This window comes from Nannobrachium achirus (genome assembly GCF_963921795.1).
Source record: "Nannobrachium achirus genome assembly, chromosome: 10".
In the NCBI taxonomy this organism is placed as follows: domain Eukaryota; kingdom Metazoa; phylum Chordata; class Actinopteri; order Myctophiformes; family Myctophidae; genus Nannobrachium; species Nannobrachium achirus.
The window spans coordinates 39587084-39609655 of NC_137819.1; the positions used below are offsets into that span (position 1 = coordinate 39587084).

The window sequence follows — 22572 nt, forward strand, 5'->3', positions numbered from 1 at the left end:
CAATTGGTGGGATAAAATAATGTAATCACTTGTAATCAAATGCTAGTAGAAAATCTCAGTGTGCAAGATAACCATGCTGACCATACACCAAAGGTTACAGGCCTTAGAAAGTGTCCCTTTGACTGATAAAAAAAAGGAAAAAAAACACAGTACATCCAGTCCACAGGTGATCTTTTGAACTGTCCAGATCCAATAATTCATAGAGAAGTTGGATGTTCCTCAAAGTAAGCTGTCCCCCAAGTCCTGCCGGGAGCATGTCGCTGTTACTACATGTCATCTTTTCGACACCCGACTCTAACCCTCACCCTAACTCTAACCTCCGTGGAGTGAGTCGCTAACCCTCCGGTCGAAATGATGGTTGTTCGAAAGAGCGCGATTTCCCCGTCCTGCCGGATACCTGCTGTAATGTTTATACATTCCATTTAACTAAGGAAGTTAGTTCAGCTTGGTAATGTCACTTGTGTGCAGCCATTTCGAGACAGGAAATCCTATTTTGGAGATGCACAAATATGATCATGGAGAATGTAAACAATCCTCCATCTCTGATCCCAAGAGCTTTTTTTTGTTGACACGTGGATCTATAATCCATAGCAGTGGGAAATGTAGTCCATATAGTGATGAGGATCAGGTTGTAGTGCTCAGCGACAAGGGTCGAAGGGCTACTTGGTGACACCCCCTCTCTTCAACCACTTTGAAATGGTTATATAATCCCTTACAGTGGCAACATTGGGAATTGTTTATGGATGGGACCCCGCCGGTTGCAGGACCCTTAGTGGCAAGGGTCAAAGGGATTCTTAGTGACCCCACCGTGGAGCTCAACGGACGCCTCGGACCAGGACATCACATCCCCAGTCTGGTGTCCTCCACAGCTGGCCTGGCTGTAGATCTCGCTGGACGTCAGGACCCGAGACCAGAACTGGAGGTCGGACATCTCCCCTACAAAGGACTGGCTGGCATCGAAGCGGCCGCCCAGCGTGTCCTGTGAACGATGGTAAAATGGACATGAGAGAAAGTTTAACATTATGCATAGGCCTAGGTCTTAATTTCTTTCTTTCTTTCTTTCTTTCTTTCTTTCTTTCTTTCTTAACATGAACATTTGAACTATTAACACTTTAAAACATGGATGGACAAATTGACAATGACAAATTGTCAGCCATGTGATTGTGCAGCACACTGGGGCAGCAGTAAGGAGGTATGGCCACATGGGCAACACAAGGTTGCCGGTTCCTGGGTTAGTGTCAAAATGTCCTTGAGGAAGGAGCTGAACCCCTAACTGTTCCCGATGAGCATGCATGCAGGTTGGTGCCTTGCAAGGTTTCCTTTGCCATCAGTGCTTTGGATAAAGGTGATATATATATATATATATATATGCACCATTTACTACTGCAACATTTGTATTTTCACACTTGACTCTGAAAGTGTGAAAGTGTAAAAAAGAAAAGAAAATCTTCGCAACCCATTGTCAGCACAAATGCTATTTCACTCAACATCCCTCCATCCCTCCATCCATCCATCCTACCTGTTCTTGTCCCATGATGAATACTCCTCCAGGTTTGATGGGGTGCCAGGCGGACAGGCTCTGTCCAGAGCCCTTCTTCACCCCATCCTGGTAGGCTTGCCACAGGCCGTCCCGCGTCGACCACGTCACACACACATGGTGCCACTTCTCGTCTGTCAGTTTAATGGGCAAGGTCACAGCCTGGACACACACACACACACACACACACACACACACACACACACACACACACACACACACACACACACACACACACACACACACAGACAGACAGAGGGACAGATAACAAACGGTTTATATAGATGACCATCCATAAAATAAACTAGTGATATTAAAGTTTCAATATAGAGTGCATCGATTCACACTTCGACAACGTTTAGTGTCACAGGGTGATTACCGTATATGCATATTAATAATACACCATTGTCTGAACCTGTTAACTCATGTAATGTATAGGTGTTAAGCGATGTGCGTGTTGTGCTCGTACCCCCAAACATTGAATCACCAATGTAACACCGGTTAGAAGGAATTCTCCTCCTGAACTCATGCACACATACTAGCTGCTTCCAATAGCAATCACCATCAAACATGGCTGGGAAGTACATGTGTTTGTTTAGTAGTTTTTGTGTTGCATGTTTTCTTTACATGTGTACATCAGATGTTGAAGGAGGTTGATTTTTTTGTTGGTCACCACTCTCCTCTACAGTGCTGCCAATCAAGTTGATTGTTAGAGTGCCAAGTACTATGGAGGAGGAGGGGTGTTTGTTTCATGGGTTAGGAAAGGATAAATCAAATTTAGTTTAGTAAAACTGTAAGTGTGTAAGATAAGTCATCGGCCATGGTTAGCTGTATTTTGAGTTAATTGAATAACAAATTACTTATTGTGTTTTGGTATGGGCAGAGCAGCCAGGGGCTTAGCGGAAAATGTCAAATTGTCACAGTTCTTGAGTTCTTGGTTGGTTGTTGTCTTTGTTCAGCTGTCAAGTTTTCTTGTAAGAAAAAATTTAAAAACGGACCTTTACAGTACTAATCGCAACGTCACAACCCGTAAAGTGGTCCATGACCCTGACCCATTGTTTGGTAAACACTGCACTAAAGAACGTCATCACATCCTCTTGAGGCTCGCTAATGGAATCAGAGCAGTGAAAGGTCACACAGGCATAGCAAGCTTATTACAGAGCCCTGGTCAGGTGGAGAGGAGAGTGATTACTCTCAAATTAGGTAGGTTCTGAGCATTTGTAGTTGCAAGAAACTAAAATAAACATTTTCTTACGCTAATCAGTGCTGCAATTTAGGAATTTTAGCAGCTTTCCAGAGTGACTTACCAGTGCAATATCAGAGTAAAGAGTTAAGGTCTTCTACTTCTACCAGAGTCTATAACACTGTGGTTGTATCCTTTACAAATTCAATGAAAATTAATATTTAGACCACCGTGTTGAAAAATATGGGCTTTTGCTTTTTTTTTGCTAGTCCCCAAGAAAGATTTAGTGGCGAGAAAGATGGCACACAAAGGGAGGCTGAGTCTGAATAGAAACAACTTTAACCATGTGCGTACAGTACGCCGAAGCTGAACTCTGTCTGAGGTCACTTTGGGGTTGTGTCATCTTATACAGCAGGGCCTTTAACATATAGTAACGTCTTCTTTTCCGTCTCCTCATGTCCATCATGTCAGTTCAGAAAATGTGTTATTTTAGCAAGCAAGCGTCACAATCGTATTCCACTATACCAGTGGTTGTCAAAACTTTTCATGTCAAGGACCCCCGAATTGACACTTATTAGCCCGCGGACCCCTATTTAAAAGGACCTCCATAAGAGAAGATTTGTACGACTAGCAGTGATTCCCAAAGATTTTAATTTCAAGGACCTCCAGTTTGACATCCATTTTAGGCCACGGACCCCCATTCAATGGCATTTCTATCTCTGAGACCCCGATTTATATTGTAAAACCAATTTTAATTTAAATTTGGTTCCTATCCATGATTTAGCTCGGAGACCCCCTGGAACTCCCTCAAGGAGCCCAGTGGGGTCCCTGAACCCCACTTTGAGAACCACTGTACTATACCATTGTACTACACACTGCACGGTAGGCCACACCACTGTACGTCAAACATTGTGTACCTTGTCATTGATGAGCAGCTCCATGGGGTTGTTGCCCCATTCGATCAGCACCAGTTCGTTGGCCTGGCCCTGTACAGAGTAGGAGAAAGGTGTTCCGAGGCCGGGACCCTCGCCTCCTTTCAGCCACAGGCAGATGGTCAGCGCAAAGATCTCATTCACCAGTGAGCGCTTCATCCTGCCGTACATGTAGTTGCTTCTCATGGGAAAACCAATCTGGAAGGCGTCAGGATTCTTTGGTTTCTTTTGGTTACCTGCAGAATTTGCGAGAGTGTTTGTCATTTTATTATTATTTTGCAGAGATTTGTGTTTTTTTTGTGTCTCATGCATCGGCGCTATTTAATGTATAGCAGTCACATGGGGAGGATGCGAGTAAAGTGAAATAGATAATGTTGAAAGAGTTCTGTTCAACGTGACGTGTCAATTCAAACATTCAAATACAGTATGTCATACAGATACAGAACACAAAGAAACAATACTAAATGACAAATCTAATTAAAGGGTGCAAGTAAATTATGAGGACGACATGCACATCCACAATCTGAACTTGGGCAAGTGCTGAGCGACGAACTGTAAGTAGAGACAAATAGATAAATGCTCGCACGCTGAGGGCTCCAATGAGACAGATGCTTTATTGCACCATAAAATAAAAGCGAAGTTTCAAGCTCTTTCTCAGACAAAGTTTGAGGTAGAGCACACGTATTTGTCTCTGATTATCATACCCTGCAATAATATCCCACTCTGGGATACTGACATACATTGTGTGTGCGTGCGTGCATGTGTGTGTGCGCGAGCGTGTGTATTTACCAGGGTCTGTCTTGCTGTGATGAAGTTTACTGAGCACTGTGTCCAGTTTGCTGGGATGATGGTCGTTTCCATGGTGACCGTTGCCATAGTGACTGTTGCCGTGGTGGTCGTCGTGATGGTCGTCATGGCTATCTTGACCGTGGTGATCATCATGATACTCCTCATGGTGACCTTGATCATGATGGTGATCGTCATGGTGATCGTCATGGTGATCGTCGTGGTGACCGAAGCTGTGGTGGTCGTCATGGTGATCATCGTGATGGTACTTGTCAGCGTATCCGTGACTCCGGCCACGATAGCGGTCATAGTGGTGGTTTCCATGACTACCATGGTGGTTGTACCTATATGTAGGAGTGCAACAGTTAATCGAACTAATCGATTTAATCAATTATAAACTACTATATAATATACTAGAACTAGAGAGATGCAAATGGAAATTGCAAGTGTGGTTGCCGACGTGACTATATTCTGCAGCAAGCTAACTGTCATGTGAAGCTCAACCAATACTCGAGCTATCACCACTCCCAAATGTTTTTCCACCAATTTCCAATTGCATCTGATTCAAGGTAAAAACCCGTTCACAAAAAAAAGTTTATCTAGAATAAATAAAATGTAAAACTAGGCGGTGTCCGCAGCCTACTCGAGAACAATGCATGTCGGGAACAATGCAAGTTGCATGCCCCACCCGGCTTTGTTACCTACTGTATCCATTGTCAGAGTCCCTTTTATGCCAATACAGTATATAGAGATCCCTGTTTCTGTCTGCCTGTGTCCCTTTTATGCCCATATACTGTATAGAGTAGGTCTACCCTGATGTCATCAGCATGGGCCTATCGGTCCGATCGCCGGTTCTGGACAACCACCTATCCTACCGAGTTGACACCGTGCACACCAACGAGGAGACCAAGAAAAAATATTTGAAATACATCCCCGGTTTTAAATGTCAATGTGTTCCATTTTCTGTTTCATGGCACCATGATAGCTGTATACCGGTACATAGTTGTCATACACAGTTGGCCTTTTTTGTCTCCCTGGGGGGTTTTATTAAAAGAATAAGGTATGGGGGTCTCCTATCCACAACTTGCCAACGTCCCATCGTGCATTGCGCAGGTGTGCGGCAGCTTCCGGCACCGCAGCCGAGTGTGATCTACAAGCTCACAACAATTGTATCTGCGACGCGACGTGAGCTTGTATGTCTGCTGTTAACCGGAAGTGTCCCACAGATAATGCTACAGTAAATTCTCACGGAAACAGGTGGATATTAGTCAATTTTACGCACACTGACCTGCGTGCCATTAAAGTCGGTAGGTTGGATGGTTCTCAAAAAGTATTGTTTTTGACCAAGCCGGAGGCGCGCCGTCTCAAGCCACGAGAGGCACCGCTGAGCGAGGTAAAGGGAGCGAGCCGTGTCAAACGTTGTGAAGGTCACTTGAGCCGAATCATCTGTGTTCAAGTTGCGTCCCGATATAGGGACAGAATAGTAAATATTGGGCAAAAATTGCCCCACAAAAGATGGTTTAGTGATGAGTCATCACTTTTCACAGTTTTGTGGGAGCCATTTTTAGCACAAGGAAAGTTTTTTGTGCAAAACAAATGCTTGCAATGGATTCAGAATCATGACAAACCCCTAGTTAGACCCCTTACATCCTTCTTAACCCTTAAGTTCTGTTCAGATTCACTACACCTTCGTTCTGTTCGGGTCATTTTGACCCGGGGGATATTTGGTTGAAAAAAAACAACACTAATATAAATTTTAACTTAACAAATCATCATGATACATTGACTTTGACTCAATACCAAACAATTCATATGATATATATGGTAAATGTTTGCATTTCTGCTTTGCTATATCACATTAAACACTGAACGAGCTAGGCGTTTTTACTGATTTAGCTGGAATTCATGTAAAAAACGACTTTATTTAATACTGGGCAATATTGCTCATGCTTATAGGAAAAAATGAAAATCAGACAGGGGGGCTTCGGAAGGGGGGTGTTAGAAGGAGGGGGGCTGTGTGTCTGTGTTTTGGCACAATACTGTGTATTTCTGTGCATAATTATGTGCTTCCGGGTCAAAATGACCCGAACAGAACTTAAGGTTCAAAAAATATGAGGGGGGTGTAGCATGGGTGTAGTGCAAAAATATTTTTTTTTACACGTTCATCTCAGAAGAATCTTTAAGGCCAGTGAGTTTCAGGTGGAAAAAAATGTAACTTCTACCTTTTTTTTTCAAATGAAAATGTAAAACGGGTCAAAATGACCCGAACAGAACTTAAGGGTTAAAGAATACTATTTTCTGGGTATTTTCTTCCTGTAGTATAGTGTTGATGGGAGCCCAACTTGATTTGGCCGCTGTGCATGGCGACCCCGTAGGTCGCCGACTCGTGCGCCCTAGCTAAATCATTGGAACATGCCCTGGGCTGAATCTGTGCACAATTTGGTGCTTTTAGACGAAGCATGAAGTGGCCATTTTATCCCCCTAAGGCCCCAGACTAAGACGCTGAACAGTGTTTGTGACACGTTTGTTGTGTAATGGGGCATCAGTGTGTCTGTGGCACCCAGAGGCCCCTGGGGGGCCCTAATGTGGCCCCTGGTGTAACTATTCTCAGGGCAGACCCCTAAACAGTGTTTGTGACAAGTTTGGTGCGTAATGGGGCAAAAGTGCGCCTGTGGCACCAGAGGCCCCTTGGGGCCACACATGGCCCCTTGTTTGACTTTTGTCATGGCAAAAGACCAGTCGCCCTGACATCACAGGTCATGAAGGTCTTTGAACGGCTGGTTCTGAACCTACTGAGACCGGCGGTCAGTGATCACCTGGACCCCCTTCAGTTTGCCTACCAGGCTGATATTGGGGTTGATGACGCCATCACCTACATGCTCCATAAGTCTCTCACCCATCTGGAAGATCTGGGCAGCACAGTCAGAATTATGTTTTTTGACTTCTCCAGTGCTTTCAACACTATCCATGTCTCTGCTTGCGGAGAAGCTTACGCTGATGGGGGTGGACAAGGGCTTTGTGGCATGGATCACAGACTACCTTTCAGAAAGACCACAGTCTGTGAGACTGCAGGGCTGTCGGTCCGATGTGCTGGTGAGCAACACGGGGGCCCCTCAAGGAACTGTGCTCTCACCCTTCCTGTTCACTCTCTATACATCGGACTTCCGCTTCAACTCCAAGACCTGTCATCTGCAGAAGTTCTCAGATGTTACCGTGGTGATCAGCAAGATCTCGGGTGACAACACGGCTGAGCACGATGGTGTGGTTAGGGACTTTGTGCAGTGGAGCGAGGACAACCATCTCAAGCTCAACGCAAGCAAGACTAAGGAGATGGTGGTGGACTTCCGCACCTCCAAGAGAGTCCCCCCGGTGCCAAGCACCATTAACGGTGAGGTGGTTGAGCTCGTGGATAACTACAAATTCCTCGGAGTACACCTGAATAGTTCACTGGACTGGTCGGACAACGCGCAGGCGATTCACAGCAAGGGGGAAAGCAGGCTATTCCTCCTGAGAAGACTGAGATCGTTTGGGGTGTGCAATAGGATGCTACAGATGTTCTATCAGTCTGTCATGGCAAGTGTCCTCTTTTTTGGCATAACATGCTGGGGTGGCAACAACAGAGCAGGTGACACGTTTAACCTAAACAGACTGGTGAAGAAAGCAGGCTCTGTCGGTCCTCTCTGCAGGGGGTGGAGGAAGTAACCAGGGTGCGCACTGCGAAGAAGCTAGATTCCATCTTGGAGAACTCCTCCCACCCCCTCCATCTAGAGATCACCAGTTACTGGAGTAAGAGAGGAAACGACCGCTTTACCTACCCAGTACAGAGATGTGAGAGATTAGGAAAATCTTTTGTACCGGCTGCCCTTAAGCTGTACAACGAGACACATAACGGACGCTTGAAAAGGTCTCCCTTCCTAACTTAGACTTACGGAACCATTGCTGTATTGACTTTGACCTCTAAGGAACAATTGCTGTATTGACTTTGACCTCTAAGGACCTTCCAGGAAGAGTGCTCATGTGCGCCTTGCGGTGACACGCTTCCTAGTTTCTTCTTTTTTTCGCACTGATTTTTGACACTGCACTATTAGGTTGTTAGTGTTGGTAGTTTCTGAGTATTTTTGCTTTGTTTAACATTGACAGTGAGATACTTGTTTGCACTAACTAGCATTGACTGCTATGGTCTCTTTTGCAAGACACTTTATGTATATATTCTTATATATTATTCGCCCCCTCTATTGATGCACCTTCTCCTTATTGGTACTGTACTGCTCTTGTCTTTGTTTTTTTTTGTTTTTTTCCCCCTCTTATCTATCTTTCTTACGTCTCTGTAACTTTGTAAATAACTGTATACTGCTGTGCTACTACTGGACAACTAAATGTCCCCCTTGGGATAATAAAGGTATCTATCTATCTATCTATCGAACAGTGTTTATGCCAAGTTTGGTGCAGAGTGGACCAACGGTGCATTTGTGGCAGCCAGGGGCCCCTGGGGGCCCTTGATTTTGCCCCTGGGGGCCACACGGTCCCTGGTGTGGCCAATCTGATGGCAGACTCCTGATTAATCTTTTTTTGGTGCGGATCGGAGCAGTTACTGGCAAGTTATACTGTCTCTCTGCTCCCCTGTGGCACCTAGGGCCCTCCAGGCATGGGCGGTAAGTCTGTGGGTGACATAGGGATGCGGAACCCCGTGTAGCACTCCTATAGCCTATTTGCATGTATGCGCTCGATAGGCTTCAGCCCCCCGCGGCGTGGACAAAACTCGGCGCCTCTGCCTCCAGGGGTCCTAATGTGGTCCCTGGGGGCCACACAAGGCCCCTGGTATGACTATTGTCATGGCAGACTCCTGAACAGTGTTTGTGCCAGGTTTGGTGCGTATTGGGGGCCCCTGGTTTGGTATACTGCACTAGCACTTAGGCCCTTTGCGCTCCAAGTTCAACTGAAGGTTTTCTCTACGTCTTTTTGGTTTTTAGGCTTCATTTCAAAAAGTAAAGATTATTACTAAGAATTATTTTCACCATCTGATAGAGCTCATGCAGACCTTTACATTTTCAACAAAAATGTCACTTAGGCCCTTTGCGCTCCAAGTCCTCGATAATGGATAGTTACAGTCCAAGTTGTACCTGCGGCTTCCGTAGTGACCACTGTGATGGCTGTCATGGTGGTCATCGTGGCGGTCGTAGTGGTTCCCGTTTCCGTGGTGTCCTTGGTGGTTGTCGTGGTGTCTGCTGCCATGGTGACTGCCGTGGCGCCCGTTGGTGTGGCGACCGTTGCTTTGGTGACTGTTGCTGTGGCGACCGTTGTTCTGGTGACCGTTGCTGTGGTGGTCGTCGTGGTGATCATCGTGATGATCATCATGATGGTCGTCGTGGTGATCATCGTGATGGTCGTCGTGATGGTCGTCGTGGTGATCGTCGTGGTGATCGTCATGATGGTCGTCGTGGTGATCGTCATGGTGGTCGTCATGGTGATCGTCATGGTGAGTGTAGTGGTTGTGCAGCTGCTCCTCCAGGGCGTTGATCTTCCTCTGGAGCAGCTCTCTCAGCGAACTGGAGTACGAACTGGATGAGTTCCTGGCCTGGAAGGACACAAAGCACAGGTCAAAACCTGACCCATTAACTGCTGGTGGAAGCAGGATTTGGTCAGCAAGGGTGAATGTTGAATCTTGGAAGCAAATCCTAAACCAGATAATCCCACAGGGGGAATTCAGTTTTCGGCTTCACCCAGTTGATGGCCGCAGTTGGTTGTGATAAGCACTGCCTGGGGGCAGGGGTTGCAGTTAAGGATTAAGTGGTCTGGTCATGGACACCTCGACTCATAGCCAAGGGCAAACCTTTTGTTTCCCAGGTGGCCTGAGTCTCTACCCATCCAGCAACAGTATGGCTGCCATAATAATCACAAGGTGAGGCGAAGGGTGGCAGTTGCAACCTCAGTTGCAACCTACAGTATTGTATACAGTACCACTCTCCTGGTGATCCTTCTCTACCCTCTTCTCCTTTCCCTCATCCTAAACTTCCTCACCTTAAAATCCGTCTTTGTTCCCCTGCCACTACATGATACACCACCCAAGATTAATGGACTCGTCCCGGAGTATAAGGCTAATTGGAGGTGAAGGTGGCATAGCATGCAGCCCCACTGCATCGGCATGTATACTGTACATCCTTTTAGGTAGGTGGGGGAGACCCTGCTTTATGTTTTGTCTCATGGGAGGGGGATTTGCCAGCAATACTTTCCCTACATGTCCTTTTGCTGAGTTTAATTCAGTTTAGTCTAGTGTTTCTGTTTAGTAATAAAAACACTGAGATAAAACAAGGAAAAAGAATAAGAGGAGGAACAAAATCAACAAATGCCTTGTTTAATTGAGATGATGAGATCAATAGCCTATGTGACCATCAGACAATATTCCTCCTATGAGGAGTAATAGGCTATTCTGGGAGCTGACCCAGGAATGAGAATGACTGAAAATGAGCTTAACACTGGTGTCCAGTTATGCACTAAAAAATATTTAATGTGGCATATACTTGATATCCCAAATCAAACAAGAGCTTAGTAAACTCAATTTGATTTCCCCCCTCTCTTGAGGATAATAACATTGTACGTCTTCACTACCAAAGAACGTTTGCATACAACACTAATCGGCTTCCCACATTCTAAGGACCTTGTAAGGATCTCCCCCCCACCCATCCACCACCTGAGTCATATTTCTGTCCATGTGACCAGCGACCCAGGAGGTTGTTTGGGGCAAGGGGTCAGGAATAATCAACTTAGAGCAGCTTCCCCTCCCTGGCCAAGAGGTCAGCTCTCAGACCACCACCCTCTAGCATGAGAAAGACAGAGAGAGAGAGAGAGAGAGAGAGAGAGAGAGAGAGAGAGAGAGAGAGAGAGAGAGAGAGAGGAACAGCTCTGGAGGTGCTGTGTGTGGGCTAGTGGGTGTATAGTTTGTTTCTATAGTAGGTGTGTATGTTTACATACACACCTACTGGTGTTCAAAGCTTGTGACCATGGTTGATGGTTGCAAGAAATAATGCAAACTAGTCAAACCTGTGATGGGATTCACACCCAGCGTCAGATTGCAGTGAAACTTTGCACACGCATTCTCCCTAAGGCGACTGGGCGAGGAAGACCCGACAGAGACCTAAGGGTCAATGACACCTCCCCAAACCGTCCCCTCTTCACCTCTATATACTGCAAGTGTTCTTTCTTGTCTCACCTGCAAGCTCTCCAGTCTCTCTTTCAGCGTCTGCAGTGTTTTTCTGGTCTGGTCTGCAGAGAAGGAGCTGGGTTTACTGTGGGGCGGACTTGTCCGTGGGTGGTGGTCGGGCCGGTGGCTATTGTGAGGATAGTGATGGTCGCTGTCGTGGTGCGACGACGGGTGATGGCCGCCATGGTCCCCGCCGTGGTGATCGTCGTGGTCGTTGTCGTGGTGGTTGTCATGGTGGTTGTTATGGTGGTTGTCGTGGTGACCGATGCTGTGGTGGCCCCCGAAGCCCTCGCAGAGGGTGAGCTTGGCGGTGAGCTCTCTGATGGTCTCCCGCTGGTCCAGAATGGTCTCCTTCTGCCTCACCAGGCTCTCCCGCAGGTGCAGGATGGTGGCTTTGGCCTCCTCTGACATCACGGCTCGCCGGCTGTTGCCGTTGTGTCCGTTACTGCCGTGTCCGTTACTGCCGTGTCCGTTACTGCCGTGTCCGGTACTGCCGTGTCCGGTACCGCCGGGCCCATGGGCCGCCGGGGGCGAGAAGCAGCTGGGGTCCGCCTCCGGCGGGATCGGCGTGCAAACGAACTTGGGGCTGACGCCGTAGTCGTATTCTATGCCGGGCACGCTGCCAGCGGCTGGTGTGAAAGTCACAAGGGAGTAGAGGAGGAAGGAGCATAGGGGGAACGACGGGAAAACGGCGAACGCCGTTAGTGTTCTACCGGGCCACTGCAGTGTGTGCCCTGTAGCTGCCAGGCTGAGAAGGCCTGCGTCTTTGACCATGTTTGGCTAGAGTTCCGCACTCGCACAATCAAGTGCTGCCGGGTGTTATCTCTGATGTGACGCCGCGCACTATGAGTGGAAGTCATTTGGCATGAATTGATGGCTTTCAAGAAGAGGCATGTCATCAACGATCAGTACAGCACATGTCACGATCCACCCTCTCAGCAAGTATACTTTCACCAGGCAATTAATTCTACAAACCTCCCAGGGCAGATTTCCAGATATACCACTGAAGAAGAACTAGGCGTTACCAAATGCCTTCCTTTTCATCTCCGAGCCCAGCCCTCTGACGGTTAGGCAAGGAGGCTTTCTGGCTGCATGCTTATGTTGGAAAGCCGCGCTTTTGGTTGATGGCTAGCAGCTGATGTGCCAGTTAGGCCCATCCAGGGGGCCTGGTTCAGATGGATGCCAGCCAGAGGATCTCTTTTGGCAGGATGTCCTCCTAGGACATCCTGTGTTCCGGAGCGCCGACAATCCCTTTAAATTGAGTTTCTCTGACCGCCCAGCAAATAGGAGGGTGCTTTCGCCTACGGGAGAAAGAAGATGGGAAACAAGTGTGTTAGTTTATTAAATGTTTGACTTCATGCAGGTTTGTAAGAATTGTACAATTGAAAATCTAATTAGTTTACTGTTCAAATTCTCCTTGAATTTCAATTCGAGTTACAAGACATACAGTATATTGTGCCAAATTAGAAATGTGGTTTGCTGCTAGGTATACAGCACAATAGCAGACGGAAATTACATAGCCTCATGAATCCCCAACAACGAGATGGAGTCCCCTCCCTGAGTCTCATCTTCCTGGGTTCCCCAGAATCCCCACACAACATTGGCTTTGAATTAACAAGCTGATCCTCGAACCCTTGATTCTTTCCCTCACCCGACGCTTGATTCATTCCCTCACACTCGACTCATCCTCTCATCTTCGATTCCTCGATTCATCTACTCATCCTCCACTTTCCATTCATCCCCTCATCTTTGACATTCTTGATTCTTTCCCACAACCTTGACCTTAGATTCCTCCCTGATCCTTGACGCCCCCCCCCCCCCCCCCCCCCCCCACACACACACACACACACACATTCATTCATTCATTCATTGCAGGTTTGGACTCTGTCAGCAGTAGATGTACTAAAGTTTGAGTGACAGCAGCAGCAGTTGCCTGGAAGGCAGCCCAGAAGGGGGTCTGAGCAACAGCAAATCTACCATAATCATATTACAGCTAACAGCCACAGCCCGACAATTCACACATAATCAACCATGGGGTTTAATCTGAAACGGAGACAGGCAGGCGACAGTAGCAGCGTAAAGCAGTCCATAACATGACCTTATGAGATTTTACAAATTGATTATAAAGACATGTCCGCCGCCAGGTGCCAGTCTGTTTATTGGCCTGTTTGTTTAACAACAGAACTGTGACAGACGATAAGCAACGAGACACAGAGGACACAGACAGGGACAGTCAGGGACAGAGTCAGAGTCAGCGAGACCTTTTTTAAGATGGACGCAGGTTAAGGAGGACGCATGGATGGATGGATGGATGGATTGAATGGTGATTATGGACACATGTATGTCTGTGTTCATGTGGATGTGACACCATGCAGGGAAGACAGAGAATTAAATGATCACATCACGGTGAGACAGTGGGCAACAATCATGTTGACAACAAGAAGTGTGTATGTCGATTAGTCTTGCAGGTCTTCTCTTCGGATGTAGTTTGCCTGACAATATTGGCTCACAGCAGCCATTTAGTTTGATGATAGACCAAGCAAGTATATTGTCATGTCAGTTGTGTTGGCAGACATTGAGCCACATTTGCTGCACTTTTGCCCACAACTCCTTGTGTTATTCAATGCTGCCACTAGATGGCCATGTCCGTCTTATGTTGGTACTCCTACTTGTCACTCACTTTATGCATAACTGACTGTAGATACTTTCTCATAAATGGAATGCAAATACACTCTATGTATACTGTGATTACAACTTGTGGGAAGCTTGCACAGATCGATCTTTATACACACAGATAGATTTGAAAGTCATGCTATGGGTGTAGGGGGGGTGACTTGATCATGGGGATGAGCTGTCATATCTGCATGTGCACAGTGATGAGAAGGCATCATATACTTCTTGTGAGTATTTATTGTTTTACGATATTCAGACCGACAATACAACTTATTTTTCTTCATCTTGAACTTTACATATTTTAGTTTTAACCAAAATATGTCATTTACATCACCTTTATCTTTAACAGTAGGCCTAGTAATATTGTTTTGGTCAGAGGTGTAGACCAGTAGCCTAGAGGGAGAGGGTCAGAGGTGGTGACCAGTACAGCCAGAGAGAGGGTCAGAAGGTCAGCCAAGAAGAAAATAATGAAAGCGTCAGGGTCTTTCTGTAAGCTCCTTATCCCACAGCCTTTCATCTTCTCAAAACACACCGCCTTTTATCAGGTTTTCAGCCACACACTGGCCATGACGGTGATGTCCTGGGTTTCATTCATCACTTCATTTGATAAATAAATAAAAAAGTAATAATCAATAGAATATTGTCTAAGAGCCTAGTTTTAGGCATGTAGCCCTAACAGTTATTCTACATAAAGTTCTATAGTTTCCACCACAAGTCTTGACATCTACTGTCAAGACAAACAACCACACTGCAAGAGCTGTATACGAGTCAAATAAAAGGTTTACAACCTGTGTGCCTCCTGAGTCATGAATAGTGAATGTTGAGTTATAATCCCTTTAGTGTGCGCTTTAATGAGGTACTATGGTGTGTGTGTGTGTGTGTCTGTCTGTGTGTGTGCGTGTGCATGTGCATGTGCATGTGTGTGTGCGTGCGTGCGTGTGTGTGCGTGTGTGTTCATGTGTGTGTGGGTGTGCGTGTGTGTGTATACACAGCAGATGGCCCAGTTAATCTGCTATACTAGTGATCACTCTGTCTGAGACATGACCCCTCACATCAAACACATGACCTCACAAATGACCTTGATGTACTGCAACAAACCAGTGGAGCACATTTCATCCAAAACGGTGACTCGCAGTTCCCTGTTGCTTTATATAACATACAAGCTACGTCTGTCTATTTACCTGTTTGTATCCATCTTTTTATTTAGAAGTACACAGTGAACTCAGTAAAATAAGCAACACATCATTGTCCATTGACTATTACTTAATCATCACTCCAAACATTCTCTCTCTGTACTTTTGCAGTGTCCTTTTTGAAAACTGGTACAGGCCCATCAGAAGCAGCACAAAATAAGATAGCACCAACAACAGATATATTGTCGTTGTCAGGTGGAAACCTTGCCCAAAAGGCATTGTGTGCTTATAGATTTCAGTACCTTTGTGCAACAGCCTTGTCTGATGAAGCAGGGCTTTACTTCACGAAAGAAAACGTACAAATTTGAAACTTGGAGATACAAGGTTTCTGCCCGACAGTGACAATATTTGAGGAGGATAAAGCCAAGCTTCCCCGGTGGAAAAGTGAAATGAGAAATATAATCTCCTTCATCTTGGAACCTAGGATTTCCTGGAATCCAAGAAACCACATACAGTATTGTCCTCAGTCATAGTTCAAGAACCATACAATCCATGGTATTATAGGTTAAAAAAAACCTATTACTTTCTAATCACACTGTCACTGTAGTTATGAAGATATGGTTTAAAATGGATGAAGTGCTCATTTCACCCTATAGATCTAGTACCAGGTTCTACCCTTTGAGTTACACAGGGGGAAAAAGGATATTTATTCCGACCCACAAAAATGTGTCCACCATGCACCCAGTGTTTGGGAAACAGTGGCCAAAGGCCATTGAACTGCACATGGAACTGAACCCCACTGTGTCAGAGCCTGGTTCAGCCCTCTGCGCTACACCTGCCCTGTGATCAGAGCAGTGGAGGAGGTCTCTGTATCTCCATCTCCTCCTCCCCAGGCTCACACACTAATAGGATTGGTGGACTTAGAGCTGAAGGATTGGCAGTGAGCCCCACCTTCACTAAGTCAAGCCAAATGTTGTCACATGCATCACTGTGTGTGTGTGTGTGTGTGTGTGTGTGTGTGTGTGTGTGTGTGTGTGTGTGTGTGTGTGTGTGTGTGTGTGTGTGCGTGCGTGCGTGCGTCCGTGCGTGCGTGCGTGTGTGTGTGTGGGTGTGTAAGAGCACACATGACTATGTTTATACAATAGAAACAGCCCTGTGTGCTCTTACACACAAACACACACACAACACACGCACGCATGTTGCACGCATGTTGCACACATACGCACGCACGCACGCACGCACGCACGCACGCACGCACGCACGCACGCACGCACGCACGCACGCACGCACGTATGGACCCATTTGTACATTCGCAGATTTACAAATGGATGAGATAACATTGAGAATTGTTCTGTGTATCGCCATGGAGTATGTTGCTGTTGAGCATTTGTATGCGTATCAGCCCTCCCCAGTTCCCAGTCCAATCTCCACCCCTACCCAGCTCAGTCCTGCCCCGTCCCATCCCGCCACCCCAGCCCGGCTGGAGGTATAGGTAAGTGACACCATGTGATCCTCTGGGCTAAAGAGGCTTCTCTGCTCATCACCGGTTGGCCCATCAGCTCAACCTCTCCCTGCCCCGCACCGTGCCCTGCTGCGTTGCACGCACACTGCAGGCCCTCCCCTCTCACCCTGCTCACCTCCCTCCCTCCCTCCCTCTCCCTGTCTGTCTGTCTGTCTGTCTGTCTGTCTGTCAGTTTGGTGATGTAATGTCTGGTACTGTACTGTATGTGTCACAGTCTAGGGATGTACCGATAGGCATGCAGCAAAGTATATTAAGTAGTGTGTGTGTGTGTGTGTGTGTGTGTGTGTGTGTGTGTGTGTGTGTGTGTGTGTGTGTGTGTGTGTGTGTGCGTGCGTGCGTGCGTGCGTGCGTGCGTGCGTGCGTGCGTGCGCGCGCGTGTGCGTGCACGTGTGTGTGTGTGTGTGTGCGCGCACGCACCTGCGTTTTCGCTGTAAAAGCCAGACTACAAGTCCTTCCCACCAGACTCAATCTTTCCACCACTCCCTCATCAGATAACTGAAGCACTGTCACACATCTTGAATGGCTGTTATGCATTCAAAGGGATGCACATAGCGCGCCATGATAGAGTAGTGGAACTCATAGCAAAGGATATATCAAAATATCATGCATCTACAGTGAGAATGTACAAACATTCCACTCTCATCCATGTTTCATCTCTGTGATAACCCAGACATCTTTGATGAAGTCAGAGTCCAGAGAAGCGTGTATAATATATTCAAAGAAACGTATTACAAATGATACTGTGTGCTATAAAGAATGTGTGTGCTATAGAAGAAGAGTTTAAAAAGAATAGATATTATAATGCAATGGCATCTTAGGTTGCTGACCTTTCCCACATCAGAGAAACCTATTTGAATATTTATGAAACAAATAATTTCTTATACTTGTAAACAGAAAGGTAAACATATAGTCCATGGACCATACGAGATGTCGGTATCGGAGTGGCAAAGGTTATCATGCATTTTTGAAAAGCTCTATATCTGTAGATTATATTTTGGTATGATAACCCTTTCTGAGACACAGCTAAATTGGTGTTATCAGCCACTAGAGTTGGTGTCCCAAATAACTTTACATTACAGGGGGAAATAAGCAAAAAATGAATCTCCTTTAAGTAACACATGAGGGGTCAAACTAGGGGTTTTTCATGATTCTAAATCCATTGCAAGCATCTGTTTTGCACAAAAAACATTCATTGTGCTAAAACGGCCCCCACAAAAGTGTGAAAAGTGATGACTCATCTTTTCATCACTAAACCATAGTCTTGTGGGGCCGTTTTTTAGCCCAAGGAATGTTTTTTGTTCAAAACAGATGCGTGCAATGGATTCAGAATCATGAAAAAACCCTAGTTTGACCCCTCATATGCTACTTAAAGCAGATTATGTTTTTGCTTTTTTTTCCCTGTAGTGTAAAGTTAATGGGACACCAACTCTAGCGGCTGATAACACCAATTTAGCTGTGTCTCAAAAAGGGTTATCATACCAAATTATAATCTACAGATATAGAGCTTTTCAAAAATGCATGATAACCTTTGCCACCTTTCCGATACCGACATCTCGTATGGCCCATGGACTAATAGTATACTGTACTGTACTGATCAAACAGTCAAAAAGATTTGTTCAACGTGTAAAATACTCAATCCCAGTACTTAGAGTCAAAGTACAGTACACTGGTCAAATATTACTCAACTACAAGTAAAAGTAGCTCAGTCAGAATTCTAAAAAATACAAAATGCTAAATATTGTATGCTCAAAAGTACAAATTTGTTGTTGTGAGCTTGTAGATTTTCACTATCATGTGTTTGAGGGCTTAAGTGGTGAATTAATAATGTACAAAGATATTAAGTCAAAATTGCAATAGTTGCCTTTTGAAATTTAGTGGAGTGGAAATCATGAGTAGGCCTATCCAAAAATACTCAATACAACAGTAAATGCATGTCATTACTGTCCACAACTTTTCAGCGTATGACACAATGCCTCAAATGCCTTCACAGCAACAGATGAGAGCTTTAATGGTGTAAATGTCCTGTTGTACTTTAATTAATAGTTAATGTTTTTCCTTAGCTTACATTTTCAGATCATGGTAAAACTTGGTAATTGGGGTCTACAGAGACCTAATTAAACATGGTCTTTATGACAGCTCTGTCACTTCCATCTTCTCCCCATGGTCATTATATTTGACTGTTCATCATAATGAAATATATTAATGCATTCTTTCTTTTCTCCCCCCAATAAACCCGCAAAAACCCAGAGATAGTAGTAGACTATTTCACTCTTGCACAGAAGGAAGCCATTTTCAACACACACTTTTAATTAGTTGGGGCCAACAGACCTGCTGTTACTATTAACACATCTACTGTATGTGTCATGTTACTAGAATACTGATTCAGTCAGAAGAAGCCTACTTCTCTGTTGAAAGGTGTCAGTGGACTAATTATGTAAAGGACAACAATGACAATAATGTACAATAATACTGTAGCGTACACTTCCCACAACTGACCTGATGCAAGTTATCAATTGGTGGAGAACATAGAGAACATTTCATGTCATCTCATTATTTAGTTCAAAAACGCTATGGCTCCAAATCAGACATTCTGCTCGATTTAACAATATACACAAACAGAAATATAAAATGTACTGTAACAGTATGAAGCACAGAAAATGACCAGGGAACTGGTCATGATTGTAGATAATATCTGTGGATGCTGCACTCTGTTGTACATTCCTGGGTAATAACTGTAATTTAACTCTGCGAGTGTACAAAGTGTAACCGTATGGACCCATTTGTACATTCGCAGATTTACAAATGGATGAGATAACATTGAGAATTTGTCTGTGTACTGCCATGGAGTATGTTGCTGCTGAGCTTAATCATTTGGTGTCTGGGGTGGTTTTAGGCTTTTAAGCTTATCGACCCAGTATCAAAATCCCACCACAGCAGCCCAGTGTTGACATTCTCAGCTTTCCTACTGTCAGTAAAAATAAGGAAAACACAGCAGAGTGCCCACACATGCACGTTCAACACACTTCCCTGAAAGAAATGCGAAGGATTGCATTTCTATTTCATCCAGTTAAAGAACCTTTCTTTAGATTTATTTTAATCAAGAATCTTCGATCCATGCCAGTTCTAAAATGTTGATCCCGCTGCAGGGCTGTCACAGTTAACTGAGAATAGTCCCTGTGGGCAAAGCTACCTTTAACACTTTAACACTATAGACCCCTTCAACGTACTGCAGCTTCATCAAGTGTGAGTCCATTTGGTTAAAACCTTTACCCATAGACATGTTTCTTGTTTACAAACATTGAGACTAAATGCACAGGTGACTGTATCATGTAATCAATTCCGTTCAATCCCCAAACCTGTTGTTTTGGGGAGCGCTGGTTTCATTGGCTAATTTTGGTAGCCTACCGACCTGCGCACGCATCTAGTTCTTATCAGTGTAATGTGGACCAGAAACCCATCCATAGACTCCCACTGGAAAATAATGCTTTTTATCAGTTCACCACAGTTTGTATTAAAATATTGCTTACTGACGCATAAGTGTTGCTGTGTCATCCGTTGCACCAAAACTACCCACGTTTTGGAAATCATGAATCAGAAGCTATAAGCTGCCAGCGTTATTGACTCACCGAAATTAGTCACCCATCAAATCGTTTGACCCATAGGTCCTGTGCCGATCAGTCGATGATGGGTTGTGTTTAAAAGGTAATTGATGATAGCATTTGTTGACATAGATTCAAGCTTTTCACAAATATTTTACGTAACACACAATATCATTCACACACATGATCTGCATATTACAACCCCCAGTTTTCTACTGATCAGTGATAGAGCTAGTTGCGTTAACTTATTTGCTCAAGGGGAACCAAGCTTGATTCTAATTTCTGGGCCTTACATACACGTATCATCAGATACTATTAACAGGATGTACGTCAAGTAGACATGCATTGTTAGCAACAGATTGGGAGTGAGTGAGTGAGAGAGAGAGAGAGAGAGACAGACAGACAGACAGACAGACAGACAGACAGACAGACAGACAGACAGACAGACAGACAGACAGACAGACAGACAGACAGGCAGGCAGGCAGGTAGGCAGGCAGACTAGCAGACTGAGACAGAAAGTGCTAGAGAGAGAGAGAGAGAGAGCAATGGGTGAAGCATAGGTCACAATCCTGCCTTGACCTTTACATTCTCAAATGGGCCGGTCTGGTCTGAATTTAGATGAAGCACTGAGAGACCACACAATACGGTATGCATCAACTTTCGCTCAGTCCAACCTATAAGCATCGAGGGTCAACCCCAACCTCACCTCAATCTCACCTTCCTCACCCTCATTGCATCTACCGGTATATACATCAAGATTCTAACGTGGACTGGATATTTATTTCCCAATACATTTCCTGTAAGGCACGCAGTGTTTTCCTATATGCGTGACGTCTCACACAAACAAAGGTTGACATTACTGGCTTTGGCTTGACCTCAGTTAGTGAGGTCCCGTGTGTGGGTGGGAATAGCCTAGCTGTGATGCCAGCGAAAGCTCTCTGGCTGCACAGCGAGAGCACAGACTGCTAATGTGACAATAGCTTTAGTGGAGGCAGTAAATCTGTATGTAAGCTGTCTTGTCTGGTCCAGAGGGAGCACTATAGCTGTCTGTGGCAACATGAAACAATTATAATCCAGGTGAGTGAATAAATCACAACCTATAAACTAATGTGCAATCTCTAAAACAGAAAGTTTTCAATCTGGTCCCCCCCCCCCCCCCCCCCCCCCCCCTTATTCTTTTGTCACTTGTTTTTTTATGAATATTTAATTCTGGAACTAAATTCACACATTTATCTATTTTTTAATTTTTGTGTTTGTTTGTTTGTTTGTTTTGGGAGGTGGATTCAAAGTGCTTGACAAACATTTTTGCAAATGGGATGCACGTTGAATCGGTTCTAATCCCTGGTTGTCCCTATCCTAGCCTCACCCTCTCAACCCCGACCTCTCGCCTTTCCCTAACTCCCAGGTGGAGTCAGTTGGCCGACTTGGCCCCAAGGTCACTCAGCTTGACAAACATCATTGGAGATGGGATCCATGTTGGTCTGCTTCTCAGAAACACACGTTGAGTCGGTTCTAATCTCATGGTTGTCCCTAACCTCACCCAGCCTCAACACATATTTGTTTAACCCCCAACCTCAACCTCGCCCCTTTCCCTAACTCCCAGGTAGAGTTAGCCCTGTGTTCTCACAGTCGCATGTTCCATAGTCAGCCGCTTGGCCGTGGAGTAAATTATATTATTTGACAAATGATATTATGTCAATCAACATATTATACGAAAGGATACCCTCGCCACCAGCATGTTGACACTGAGGTTCCTGCCTATATGCATTCATGAGGGACTGAGGGAACACAGGGCTCAAGGAGCATAGATCTTAGGGAACCTAGGGTTGAGGGAACTTGTTTAGAGATCTCAGAGTGGGTTTAGAAACTTTAGACTAGAATGCTCTCTGTTCGGTTCCATTTGTCTACAAAATGCATGCTGGGTATCATCCTGCTAAACATACCCTTTTCAGGATGCAATTTATTCAATTTGTGATGTTCTGTGATTTGTCATTGATACATTTGCTAA

At 45.2% G+C, this 22572-nt stretch overlaps 1 protein-coding gene across 1 annotated transcript; it reads right to left on the bottom strand.

The window, feature by feature from the left end:
• Nucleotides 1-769: 769 nt before the first annotated feature.
• Nucleotides 770-12410, bottom strand: LOC308293034 (uncharacterized protein; the record flags this gene model as incomplete). The annotated part of the gene is made up of 6 exons (XM_080735464.1): nucleotides 770-979; nucleotides 1520-1699; nucleotides 3638-3888; nucleotides 4442-4782; nucleotides 9559-10013; nucleotides 11646-12410. The coding sequence occupies 6 exons, from the start codon at nucleotides 12408-12410 to the stop codon at nucleotides 770-772; spliced, it is 2202 nt and encodes a 733-aa protein (XP_080591590.1).
• Nucleotides 12411-22572: the final 10162 nt, after the last annotated feature.